General features: G+C 43.2%; 1 protein-coding gene across 3 annotated transcripts in view; it reads right to left on the reverse strand.

Moving 5' to 3' along the window:
- Nucleotides 1–13,988, reverse strand: part of LOC118413114 (cysteine-rich motor neuron 1 protein-like) — a 45,073-nt gene that overhangs the window by 15,609 nt on the left and 15,476 nt on the right. For 2 of the 3 annotated variants that reach the window (XM_035816291.1, XM_035816307.1), the window contains exons 4-5: nucleotides 2,419–2,670; nucleotides 2,007–2,130 (exon numbers count right to left, since the gene is read on the reverse strand). In XM_035816291.1, coding sequence (XP_035672184.1) covers nucleotides 2,007–2,130; nucleotides 2,419–2,670 — 376 coding nt within the window. The remainder of the gene's footprint in view (nucleotides 1–2,006; nucleotides 2,131–2,418; nucleotides 2,671–13,988) is intronic. The other variant, XM_035816300.1, reaches the window with a different exon arrangement.

Raw genomic sequence — 13,988 nt, forward strand, 5'->3', positions numbered from 1 at the left:
TGAGTGTTTCTGCATCAAAGGTCATGGTGCTTATAAAACACTGCATTCCAAACACATTTCTTCGGGACTGCTTAGGAACATGTTGTGATTCCGCAGATGAAGTCTGTGATCCTCTGTTATCCATGCTGGTTTACATCAGCAGATTCTGCTCTTCTGCATTTGCTACCCTACAAAGAAAATTCTACCCCAAGTAGAGACATGATCTGAAGCCTTTTTCAGTGTTTGCTGTCAGACAGAGATGCTTGAAAGGTCACTATTGTGTACCTAAGGACACACTGGAAAATGATCAATGGCCAGCACAAATTTCAGGTCAAAGTTCTTGGGTCAGCAAGAGGACAAGTGCTGGACGCTGGTGGAAAACATACCTAACAGCTGTGACTGAGGGCATCTGATCTCCTGTATCTGCCCAGCCATGTTGTGTACAGGGGCATGTGTTGCAGTAAAATATACCACTCAGACATACACATGACCCAGAGCAGGACATCGGGTCAAAAACACACAGGGTCGTCTTTATGGCCCCAAAACCGTGACACATAATGATACTGTGCTGCCTTCCATCCTCAAATAGTTTTTTTTACATTAACGACATGTATTCTTTTGGTGGGATTGACAAAACTGAAGACAAACTGATGTAAAGGATTAGATTGAAGGTAGCTTGGATCCAATGTCTGTCTTAGTTATCCTGAACCAAAACATATGCACACAGAAAAGTTGTAATTCCACAAGAGAGACATGCAGGTTTCCACATTCTTTTACCCCTTTGCTTTCAATTCCATATTTTATAGACCTAAAATTAAGTGTTAAGACTTCATGAAGGAGGCTGGTCAAACAAAGAGGAGACAGGAAGGTCAGGCCAAGGTCAGAGTGATAGGAAAACCAGCTGGCCCCTATCCAGACCAGTCCTTACCAACAATAAGACATCAGAAAAACCTTAAAACACCAGGCTCACTTACAGTAATGATTTTGTGCAAGTAGTCTTCAAGTACTCTCTTTTTCTACTAAATTCCAGGTCGATTTATCATCTTTTCCTCTCACCACAATTTCGATGGAGACTCTTCACTTGGAGGTACCATGTAATGTGGCCTAGTCTGGCTGAGTCTGACCTAAATTCCATGGCTAATACTAGCCCACAGTTTCCATTTGACAGTATAACATACATCTTGTCTGGGTAATTGCTATGTTTTTCCAGATGTGGAGTACATGGGGTGTTCTTTGTGTATGAAGGGCACCACAGCTGATGTATGGGTTAAATTAAAAACCCACCTCTGCCATGTATTAAAAATTTTGTACTATCACTCCTCCGGTTTCATCCAGGAGCGTGCCTGAAGGTTGGGCAAGGGGGGGTTGGTGTGACCTCCATAACAAATCAACCCTGCTTGCATGTGAGTTTGAAGCCCCTTAATTTGTGCAATCAAGGTCATCATCCTCCAAAGGCACAAACCGTGCCAAAACAACCAAACTAGTGCAGGATCAGTTTCAGCCAGGTTGCTAAGAAAAGACTGGCATCACCTTGACTGGAGAACTGAGTCATCCAAGCTTGCCCTCTCCCGAACACAGCAGGAGCACTGCTCCCCAGCTGAGCCTACTAACTACTGTTATTGAGCGGCAAGCTAAACAACCAGGTTCAACCCATCAATTTTTTGCTAGATTTGGGGTTACCCACAGAAATGTCTCTTATACACAGACAGTGCCAACTGCTGTAATTCTCACAGTCTGTCCATCCTCCTGGCCAACAGGTTGTTTTGAGTTTTGTTTAGTTTCTCCAATGGTGTGAGAGATGTGGGAGGTGCCACCTACTGGGAAGGGTGGGGGGAGTGAGTGGGTAATCTCCAAGCAGATGTAGGGTTCAGCTTGGTGTTTTTGAGGCACCCCCTATGTCTTGTCCTTGTTTATATCTTTTTTCTCTCATCCAGAAAGTGTTTAAAATGCCTCAAAAACATGCATAGAACACAGGACCACAAGACAAAAGATACAAGGGCTGATGTGGGCTGATGTGGACCACGTACCTTGGGGGGAGTGGGCAGCAGCTGTCCTCTGGTTGGTCCGAGGGGACAGGTTCGCTGTCCGGGGGACACTTCAGCAGGAACTCGGGGCAGACCACAGAGCTGCAGTCCTCTGGCTCTGATGCAACTGAGAATAACACAGGAATAACTTCAACGTTGAGACCAACTTTGTCTGTTCTAAAATTGCTTTGTTAGTTCTGTTCCAACAATGGTCAAATGGATATGTTTTTTTTTTCAAAGAATGTTCTGTTTTTCATTTCAACTAAAAGAAAAAATATTCTCCTGTGAGTAATACTGAAAATGAACAAATGTTTTCTTCTTCTTAGCATACTGCCCACCAAGTGATGTCCAAAGAAAATCAGCAGTTTAAGGCTACATGTCTCCCTTCGTGCTAAGAGAATCGACAGAAGCTCACCTGGAAGCATGGGTCTGCACTCATACTTGTCACAGCACTCTCCAGGCTCTCCCTTGCCCTTGGACACCAGGACTCTCTCATACCCAGGACGGCACATCCTCTCCAGGCACCCCGATGGATTGCACTCGCAGCGGCTCGCCAACGGACAGCACTCCCCGGCGGGGGTGTACCCCTCAATCAGAATGGAATCGTCCGGGCAGCGGGGAGAGAACACGATGGCACACCTCGCCTTGGAGCAGTCGGGTCGATCTGCTGTAAGACGCAACAGAAGAAAGATGTCAGAGGCCAACAACGTCTGGAAATGAGTAGCTACTTTCAATCATGAAAAAGTTTTCAACCGAACACTGTTGAGCAGCAGAGAGCAAGGAAACTCCCTGTGCGGTATATTGATTACCAGACGGCAATTCTTGATTAAAGCTAACCTCATTCTGGATGAAGCTTTTAGGGAGGTTGTCCCACATCTAGCTGCATGCAGAACACCATCTGTTCATGTTTTTCAATAAGTATCATAGAGAAATACCCACAGCACTGCACAAGTATAGGCTGTTATGACATGTTGTTTGCTGTGATGGTACATACAAAACGTACATACTAAGGCACAGCCTTCAGCATGACTTCTTTGGATGCGTGTTCCATCAGGAAAAACTTATCCTTTAGCATTTCAACTCTTTAGCAACCAATGCAAATTTGGTGCTATCAACTCTCAGCTGCTCAAGATTAAAAATATTGGATCGCTCAAGATTAAAAATATCGGATAAGCTATCTTGAAAATGAGTGAGAATGATAAAATAGCAGTTCTACATCCAAGTACCAAAAATAACACAGTCAAAACACACAAACAAGCAAAAATACAGATAAAACAGGTGAGCTAAGGATTTATTTTCAGGATAAATGATCACCTCCATGTTTCCATATAGGAAACAAAAGGCTTTTTTTTCATTAGATCAAGATTTTGTGGAATGAAGAATTACTTGGGCCTGGCATCCCACAGCCCAATACAATTGTCTGCTGGTACGCAGGACCTCTGGCCTCACTCACAACTATTTTAACTATTCCTTGCAGAACACCTGATGATGACAGCAGTGACCACGGAGACACAAAACACAGCTCGTGTGACAGCCATCACCCAGCCGGAGACAGTGGAATCTGACAGGAGTCTGGACTCCCTTGTGTTGACGGTGGTCTGTCCTTTCCACAGGTACCTGCGAACCTTCCGAGATCTGCCTCATCAGGGGTAAGGAACGTCGCAGGCATGTGCTCAACATAACAGACATTCCGGGTTGTCTGGTCCCTGCACGTCATCCTGATCCTTCCATCGCACCCTCCAGCGAGTTGCAGTTCAGGCAAAGGAAGGTGAAAGAAACGTCTCGGAAGTCGAATATCCTGACTGGGCGAGAAACGGGATCCTTTTCTCCACAGGATAGGAGAAATCCTTTGTATAATGCATCTCAGATAAAATTGCTCGGAAGTAGACCGGCCCTCGAAGTGGTTACTCGCCATGTTTCACATGTCACAAGGATATTTGCTTTTATTTGTTTTGTAGGGGTAATAATGCAGGTTGGAGGTTGTATTATCAACAAGCGTTCCAAGAATCCCACCTGTCAAGCTGTGATTATCAGACCTGATCCCGCAGAGAAATGCATTACAGTTTCTTTAAATGTACAAGCCTGTATAAGTGTCCACCTCTGTATACATGTAAGAACCACCTGGTCACTTTTTGGTGATACCTTGGATGATTTTCCCTATTAACACAAGCATAAAGAATCCTGTCTACAGTGACCACCTGTCACATAGATCAGATTTTATTTGTTCCCTGAGTGTTTTTTCCTTCTCATGGGTTGTATGTCTGTGTCTGTTTGTGCTTATGTATAGTGAGGGAAACAGGGAATGTTCAGTTATCTCACAATTTTACTGCACTAATAGGATGTAAACAAAGAAGAGGGGGGCTCCAATTGGCTGAGGACAAGTGTTCTAACACCTGATCGTAGTTAGCATTTGACACGTACCTGGTCTGTTTGTGCTATAAATCACTACCCCATCAACCTCGCAAGGTCGCTTATAAATACCTACCATTTGCGTCATTGGTTGTACTATCAGTCTTCTCTGTTTACAGGAAATACCCCACTGTCCCAACAATATGGTGTCCATATGCAGGGGGCCATGCCATCAGGCAAGAGCAACCAGAGGTTAAACTAGTTACTCATGGCTGTTACACAATTCTCTCTGGATGGAAGCAGTGCATTACAACCCGGAGATGGGCAATTATATCAGTTGACTGCTTGAGAAACAGTAGCAGAATCCAACAAAGTAACTAGATCTATCCATACTCACGGGGGTTCGAATCCAAAATATTCCATCAAATAAAATGTGTTTTTAACCTTATTCCCATTACATTTGACTACTGATACTTTGGATAAGAAAATTATGTATTCAATACTGTCTTACTAAACTAGACTGCTGCTGCACAAGTTCAGAGACATACAATTCTTTGTAAGCTGCAGTAACACAAGGAATTGATTATTGTACTGTGACCAAGTAAAGCCCCTTTGGCGCCGGAAAATCTTGACATGTTAAGTTCATAGAAAAATGTCAATGCCATCACAATCTTAGGATGATCTCCTTACAATAAATTTTCAAAGACCCAAAGCATTTCATGTTTTTGCCCTTAATTTTTTTTTTCTTTCTTTCAGTTTCTTGCAATAAGTAACTACCCTCAGGTGTTATCTAATCATGTCCCATACAAGGAGGACCTCACGCAAATCTACTCCCACAGGGATACTTCAAATGTCCCACCCTTTTACCTATGATAAAGCTGAAAGATTACTTTGAGGAATGTGCAAATGTAATTACTTAAGTCTAAACCCCTTTTCATACCAGACCAGAATATTATCAGTCAATATCAGAGAAGTTTTAGGGGAGCAATTTTACCTGACAAAAACTTTCCTGATTGTGAAAAAGATTGAGGGAGATATATTAAGTAGTATTTATATTTCTTCACTGCCTGGGAGCACTGCTTGACCACCATACTCAAAATCTTAGGACCCCTTTCCATGTGTCTTCAATAGTTTCATCATTCAGTAAGCATGCGGATAATGCCACCTTTGTGGCGACGACCACTCGTAAACTCTCCTCAAAGGAGCAAGCATGCCGACGGGCTATGGGAAAGTGACTTCACTGATTCTCTGCTCTGTACTGAACTATCAAACTGGCATGTTTGAAATTCCCAACTTCGCAGCAGGGCAGGAGAATAGGAGGGTAATTCATATCCATAAATGGATCTGCTTGACAGTTTCTTGATTGGAAATAAGAGGATGATGCTGACATACTCCATGGGCTCATTTACTCACAGCTGGGCCACTTCAAAAAGGTGTGAATTGTCTGGATATCATAAGTACCCAGCACAGGTGACAACTACTCTCACACCTCACCTCAGTACCACAAGTAGGCAGCCACTAAAACAAATATTCGGGCCTCTCCTTAAGCGCAATCAGATTATTTCTCCCACTGAAAAACATTCCAAGGACTTAGTGTTGGATCAATTCTGCGACATGTTACACAAGTAGATACAGGTCATGCTTCAAAAGTATGCAGAATATTTGTGAATTTGCCTTTTTTCTTTCTCACAGATATTACTAGAAGTTGAAGTTTAGAGTGAACTGAAGCAGGAATTGTAACTTGAACCATTATTCTTCCAACTTTCTGGCCAACTGTTTTGTCTGCTACTTTTGCTTGTGGGAAAAAAATACCGCACAGGAATAAACACACCCGGGTATAGGATTAGTAAGAAACAATTCAGGATTTACATGTATAAACAGAGCACTTCCATTTCTGATAAAGCTGTACAAATAGCTCCAATTAGTTGATCTCTTGGTTTCTTAATCATTCCCCAAGGAAACTATAAGAAAATTCCATTTTTTTCCAAAGGGAGTTTATCCACAGCCCGCTGGGTGGTCCATTGGTCATATTTTTTCACCTCGCTCCACACAAAAGAAAGAAAGACATTTACGCTAACAAATTACATGACCCCGAGCAACTACCACACTATTCATTAGGAGGGCATTAGAGGAAATGGATAGAAGCTATTGTGTGGCTTGCCATGCTAAACAACCAGGTAAGAAAGAGAACTAGGGCTGTATTACTTCAAGCATTTGAAACATGTAGCGTTCTTTTCTCTCTGTTAAGTACATGGCTGCCTGTCTGCCTGTTTTTCTGTCTCCACTAGACTTTCTAATACCCTTCATTACTTAAAGGATTTGACAAACCGTCTGTGATTAAAAGGATAAAGTGTATCATAAGACAATCCACTGTAAGAATGTGTCTGACTGGAAAGGATTATACCGTACAACAATGGGAGTTAAAGCCATTGAAAACCTCACTCTAAAACTTCGGAAAACAAAGTTGTTACATGTTTGTGGCCACTGTTAGTTGCCATGGCTACACCAAACTGTGGCAATATGACAGCTGGATCCATAGAAGATGTGTTTTTACTGTCAATAAGGGATGAGGAGAGAAATGTTTCCTTGTGCCGAGGGCCAGGTGCGACCTTTTACAAGAATGTGCAGGTATGTGGTAGCAGGTTGTACAGGGTATCCCATCATGCCCTGGGGGTAGGCTGTATCCCTCTGGGGTCTATTCATATCTGACGACCTCCACAGTCTGATGCCCCAGCGGCATGTTAATTTGCCTCGCCAGCACAAATGTAAGGCCATATCGGACAAAACAAGGACAAACTTCATCTTGTGCGTCAGAACTCCTCAGTGGAAGAAATCTAAAAACATGGTAAACATAATGGCACATAAGACAATGCCAACACAGTAGAAATGCTACACAAGGCATACTGGAAAAACTTCTTTTTCTACACCAGAAATCTCCTCAAAGGAGCAAATTTAGCTATATACAATTAACATGTGATAATCCCAGCACATAAGAAATGCCTTCGCATTCAAAAGTCCAGCAAAGACTGTACATGTAATATACTCTCATCCTATACAATTGTTTTTGTAGTTTCCCAGAATTGTTATACAAGTTGCCATACAGTTTTGGCTTTTGAGTACTAGTGAAGTCACTGTGTAACTCCTGAGCTAGTCTATCAAAACCTACCGAGTCCCTCCCCTTTGGTCAATAAAGCAATTGGAGTAGATTACAGGGGGAGGGGGTGTCACTGCACATGATAATGCCTGCTTATTACCCTCCTGCTGGGGGCACACTTACACACAGCAGGAAGCCACAAAGGCTCCCTGGGGACTCCCAAAACCACAGGCTCTGGGATACCAATGGGGTTGTAGCCAAACTGTAATACTATTATAAACGTTATAAACGTTGTAAATCTTGAAAATCCAGCATGGTTTTATGGTCACAGTTTTCCTGGTGATCTCAATGCCACAAAATCATCAAACAATACAGTTACTCTGTCAGTAAATGAGTAATGTACTGTCAGTGTGCATACGTCCATAACAGCAAACGCCCCCTATTCCTAGCCTGGAGTCCAGTCTTGGTAAGTCTACTTCCAATGGTTTATACCATGCCAACAAATGGAGGGGACAGCGGTTGGAAGCAGATTAAAGTCACAAGACTGGACTCCAGGACACTTTTCTTCTCCCCCCACCAGGAGAGCAAATCTCCTTCAACTTGATATTGATATACAGCGCTATGTGAGTGCACCACTGCTGAGGAGGGTTCTTACTTTTTGGCACCAGATACAGAGACATTCCAACAATGATCATGGATGGCTTCCCTGGTAATCCCCTGTGTAGTATGTTGCTACTCACAAGTTGGCAACAGGTGGAAGATGTAGTTCAAGGCTGTTGAAGTTCCTTAACTTCTTATCAAGGTCAGGGATTAGAGTTAACCCTATGGGATTAAAGAGGCTGTGTGTCAAGGTAGACAAGGAACTGTACACAGATCCAGCACAAGTTTGTCTCTCTTCTTGTTTTGTTGCTTAATCAGTGACAACTCTTTGTCTTTTTCTCTAATGTACTATAAGATGTTGTGACTACGAAATTGTTGACTTAAACTTCAGCCATTTGGCACCAACTTTGCATCGGTTATAGGGTTGGGTCAAATTTTCTCATTTCTTTCAGTCAGAAGAAAACCTACAAACCTGCATTAGCAACACAAGCTGCTATTTCTTTAATGTTGACTCTATCATTGGGTCACTAGGAATAGAAAAGGAAGGATTGAGACGTACATCAATGGTTTTCTCTATGGTTGGCAGCTAAGAGAAAAGCACTGAAAGGAAATGGCACAGATATGTCAAAAAGGTGTCTGCAGAGTAGTAGGCAAAGTTTGATTAGCACCACAGGTAAACATGTACAGCTATCTGAAAGGACCACACCACACCCCAGCGGATTCCTAAGAAAGTAGACCACGGGACACAAAACCTTGCAGTGTCTCCGAGATTACCTAAGAAGAAATGCCAACATTCTGATAATGCTGAGAATGAAGGCTGCTCGGGCCCACTTTGGCTAAAACAATCTCGCGGGACACGACAAACAGGCTAAAAACAAACAGAACCCAGGAACAGATTGTACCTTTGGAAACCTGTTTGCCTCACTTTAATTGAAAGAAAAACATTGCTGCCATTTTGTGCATGCTACACATGTCCTTCTCCCTCCCCTTACTCCTTATGTATTGCCATCGGCCCATGTTGAGAGCACTCTTTCTAAACAACAAACCGTCACACGTCACCTACCCTGCTGCTGACTTACACACACCAGCCCAATACACATGCTAAATTAAAATTCTTCTAGAAATTTTTAGAATGTTGTTGACAAAACTTAAGAAAGAACCGTTTCACACCAGGAAGCTTCCCCTCCAAGCATGTGCATGTGCAGGTGCAAGTGTTCAGGTTGGCCAGACTTGAGGTGTAGGTAATTTCCGCCCTTCCGCACTCATGTCAATCAGCGAGGGGTTTCGGACAAAGCTAAAAACGGAACTTTCTTTCATAGCAGAGAGAAAGTTCTCAAAACAAGGGGTTGAGTTTCCACTCAAGACTGATAGATACAGGACAAGGACAAGCTTAAGTATGATTGATGACAAGGACTTCCGATGTGCTACTTCTATCAATTCTATCTCCTACCCTGGACCAAGCAATCACATTGTCTGGATCTTCAATCAAATTTTTTACATTTCTGCTCTTAAAATTAAGCAACCACCCTCCAAGTTATTGACGATACTGGGTTTCAGTCTATGCTGCTGGGATGACGGGAAACAAATCAAAGGAGGAAGAACACCCTTCTTTATTATCCTTGGTATAAAACATTATCTTGACATTAGCAATATATTTTCCAGTGGCACACAACATCAACTAACTGCACAAATTTTTGTTAAGTCAATCGGTACTTAAGACCTGATGTGTAACAGAAAACTTCAAGACAGACATTAATGTTTGCCAACTGATCTTACAGATTTCACCGGAAAGCCTACACCTTAACACACCTGTTTGGCTCACCTGGATGTGAAATAGATCTCTCTGCTGTCTCCAGTATATCTTAAAAAAGTTAAAGGGTCAATATTTTGCCCTGTCAGTTTTCATGATATGCGTGTAACATACACAAAGACAACAATCCCAACAAAGGAATGGAGTATCCTCCAGACATGCAGCACGATAACTTGTCTAGCCAAATGTTACAGATATGCGATCATGATTCCGTCACACCTGCATATCAATGGCAGGGATCAGAATACTCTCTCCTTCATACTTCACTGGTGCAACTATCATCCAAAATCCATTTTCTGTCCTTGAAAAATGTTCATAGAACCTAGTGCTGTGCCCATGAAGATTGGACATCAAGGTAATAAGATATGCCAAATAGAATCCTGTATTCAAGGAGGTTACAGTGAAGAATGCCAGGCATTCTGGGCCACTACTAGCAATTGGTTCTATGAAGGGCCGGTGTAAGTTGGGTGTAGGTTAGGTGCAGGTGGATATCAGAAATACCTGCACAGCTCCAATTCTACCTGCGCTATCCTGCACATGCAGGTGACATTTCGAGCCCTGAATTGTAACCTCTGTCATCTACCAATTAAGACATGATTACGTCAAACGGCGACCTCTGCCATTCAGAGAGAGGCAGCAGCAAACTTGCTCCAATTATCCCTCCCGTTCAACTACGAGAAATACCAGTCCTATCTTAATGACACATCTGTGTAGACACACCTTTATAACCACTGTCTCCAAACATTCCACTGTCTCCACAATGGTGGCAATGACTCCTCCTCTCACCCCACCTTATGTGTGCTACCCAAAGCCTGTCCTAACTGGCTGAACGGTTACCAAAGGACGTTCACCCTTATGCTCCAGTTCCCTCAGATACTACCTAACTTTCACAAGCACCTTTGCTCAAAACAGCTCTCCATGGCTGAACGATAATCTGACGCAACCTGTGGTATGAATTGACAGCCGAAACTGCCCTACCCCTCCAATGTTCTACATTGAACAAGCAGCGATGGAGACACAAAAGAAATGTACAGATCCGGACAAGGAAACTTGAGAAGTGGTTCAAGTGAAGAGGATAAGACTTCCTTACTGCTTGACTAATGGCTATTTAAGACGTCTTGTAACACCTGTCTCCATTGACATAGGGGAGAAATAGTCCACCACCTTTACACTTAAGAAATCAATCACAATCAGTGACAGGAGAAGGCACAGAGACCTTATCTTGGCTCCTGAGTAAGAGAGCTGAGAAGCAGAGAGTCAGTCTGTCTGTACAGCCCTTGTTAACACCATCTCATTAGCCTGGACATTATTGTGCTTCAGATGTTCTCAACTGGGTCCTGTGTCTGTAGTCATTCTGACTGTGTCAGTTTGGGCACTACGGTTTCACGCGGCGCTGATCTCAGGGCGAGATCTGGCGGGCGCTCCTGGAGGTCCGCCCAGTGCCTGCCGCAGAAGGATTGCGCATCATAGGGGGCCATTTACCGAACAAAGGTTAACTCCCGCGGTAAAGTGGTCTTTTATTGGTAGCAAAATGGACTGGCGACTCCACTGTTGATAATGATCAGCGGTTTATCATTTCTAGTACCCATACAGACAGGCACAAATACAAACGTGGAGGAAAACAGAGAGAGCCTTGATAACAGGGGTGATTATGCTGGGGGCCTGCCAAAGCGATGTCAATCAAATGTAACGAATAGTATTTTGAATTTGCAGGACAACAGGCCTAATGAGAATAAAACATCCCCCCTTTATCAAATAGCAGGGACCAATAGTGTTATACGGCCAATACGGAGAAGACCCAGTGAACTGGTGAACCCTCTGCCCTAGACATCAAGGGCGGTAGGCTGGCACCTGACCTTAACTGTATGTACCAATCTGCCGGCTACAAGTTAGCATCCATCAAACTAACCATAACTTACAAATCTAGGAATTATGGATGCCACACACGTCATGATGTGCCAGCCAGACATGTCAGACAGTTTCAAACTTATCTCTTTTTTTTTACTCCGATGTTGTCTCAAGTTCTAATTAGAGGGTCTTGCTTCTCTCAGGCAAGACATATACTGCTCTCCTACATACAGCCCATACTTAAACCAAGAGCAGGTTGTTAAGACACTTCAGGCCAGGTAATCCTTTTATCTTCCCCGCTATCATCATCGCCAGTTTGCAGGAACATTATGAAATCTAGGAGATAAGAGAAAAACAATTACAAGGCGGATGCCTGACATTCCTCATGCCTCTCCTGGACTGATCTGCGTGATTGGAGTATTGACTGACACTGTCGCTCCTGATACCAAATCCCATCGCAGCTCCCCACCTTCCACATATGAAACGTCTTAGCAGTGTGCCACAAACAACATGCATCATTATAGCCAGCACGTCTCAAGGAGGTGAACCGGGGACTGATAACTCTGCTTTGGAAATATGCGTTGGATGCGATAGATCATTGGGAGTTACGACGTGTGGCGCCACGGAAGGCCGTGTACCACCCCTCCGGATTTAGGCTACAGGTAGCAAATCACGGCATTCCTGACAATAAACTTGAGTCGGAGGACTGAATGAACGAGCTGCCCCCATGAAATGCGCCCGTAAATCGCTGCCCGGCCGTCATCACCACTTTAACACCGGGGCTTCCGTGTGCCGGCGAGCCATTGTTGGCTCCAGACAGGCCGACCAATCTTACAAATTAAAGCGAGACTGCACAAATGAAAAATGGCAGCGGCAATGGAACCGATATGGTATGCTGCGAGGGTGTCGCAGAAAGACAACAGGCAAGGTTATTGTTGCCGCTCCTAAAGGTCAGATGGTATCTGCAAAGATATTCTGCCTCCTAATATATATTCTAGAAGGGCACCAAATGCAGACTACAGAACTGCTGACTAATATGGAAAATGAAGTGAGGAGGGTTCCTAAAAGAAGGGAGATTATTTAGTGGTGTTCCTTACAAGTGAAAGCCAAGTGCTCTGGATCATCATACAATAATGTGGCCATATAACCATTCTATTATTTACTATTACCACTAGATCTATTAACAAGTCACTGACATTTTTGAATATAATTCAGCTAGACGGAAATGCTTGTTTCAAGAAACCAATTTAAAGGAGAACACAACAATATACTACAATGCCTTTTGCTGTTTCAGATGGAATCCAATTCCAGAGAGTGACTTGCTGCTGGTGTAACTTTAATCAATACATGTTGAGTACGCCTACACAGGTCAAGCATGAGCCCATTTCATTACCACAACTGCACCCGAGGTGATGTACACCCTTGGTGTTAGTATACGTTAGAAACTGAATCCAATCAGGTAAGAAGTCCCTTTGAGATTGGTAATCAACTGTGCCGTGCTGAACATGCCGCCACTGAAATGAACCCACTCTTGAGGCTGTAATTTGGTGGGCAGCTTGATTTAGGGCCATTTATAGGGAGTGGGTAAACTTGACAAGATTCCAAGCCACAAAGGCAGTTGTGTTTTTCTGCGAGGGAGGGGCAAGGAGTTAAGATCAAGCAAATATGAATACAGGATACACTTAGCGTCCAAGGAGGTCCTTGTGCTTTGGTCATGACTGCAGCTAAATATATGCATTTTTGATAGACTGAGCTCTCAATTGTTTGCACAGTCTGTTAGCGTAAGGACACACACACTGCTTTGACTCTAACTTGAATTTCTCAATTGAACATTGTTTAAGTCCAAAGTAGCCAGCCTCATCTTTATACAGGATGGGAAACCATCATGGTAGCTGCACATGTAGTACAAAATGCGTGATGAGCAATGAACCTCCAAATTCATAACATTTTTGGCTTTCAAGTTGTACACACAAGTTTTACAGCCCCTGAGTTAATCAGGCGAGAGTAGGTTAAGCGAATAAACAGAGACAAAGTCCAACCATGTATCTATTGATCGACTCTACATCCTGGGGTAACCCAGCTATTTGGGGACTACTCCAGACTTGGAACACTGCACCAGGTGTTTTTGCAGTGTTTTCCTTCTTATTGTATTATGACAGTGATGTATGGTTGTATATAACCTTAGGAGGTCAGCAAAGCTTACTTCTGATAATAAATAGCAGTCAGTCAATCCCTGGAACAGAGTGGCTACACACTAATTTAAATCCAATTCATATTTGATGAG

The sequence above is a fragment of the Branchiostoma floridae genome, chromosome 1, assembly GCF_000003815.2.
Source record: "Branchiostoma floridae strain S238N-H82 chromosome 1, Bfl_VNyyK, whole genome shotgun sequence".
Classification (NCBI taxonomy): Eukaryota; Metazoa; Chordata; class Leptocardii; order Amphioxiformes; family Branchiostomatidae; genus Branchiostoma; species Branchiostoma floridae.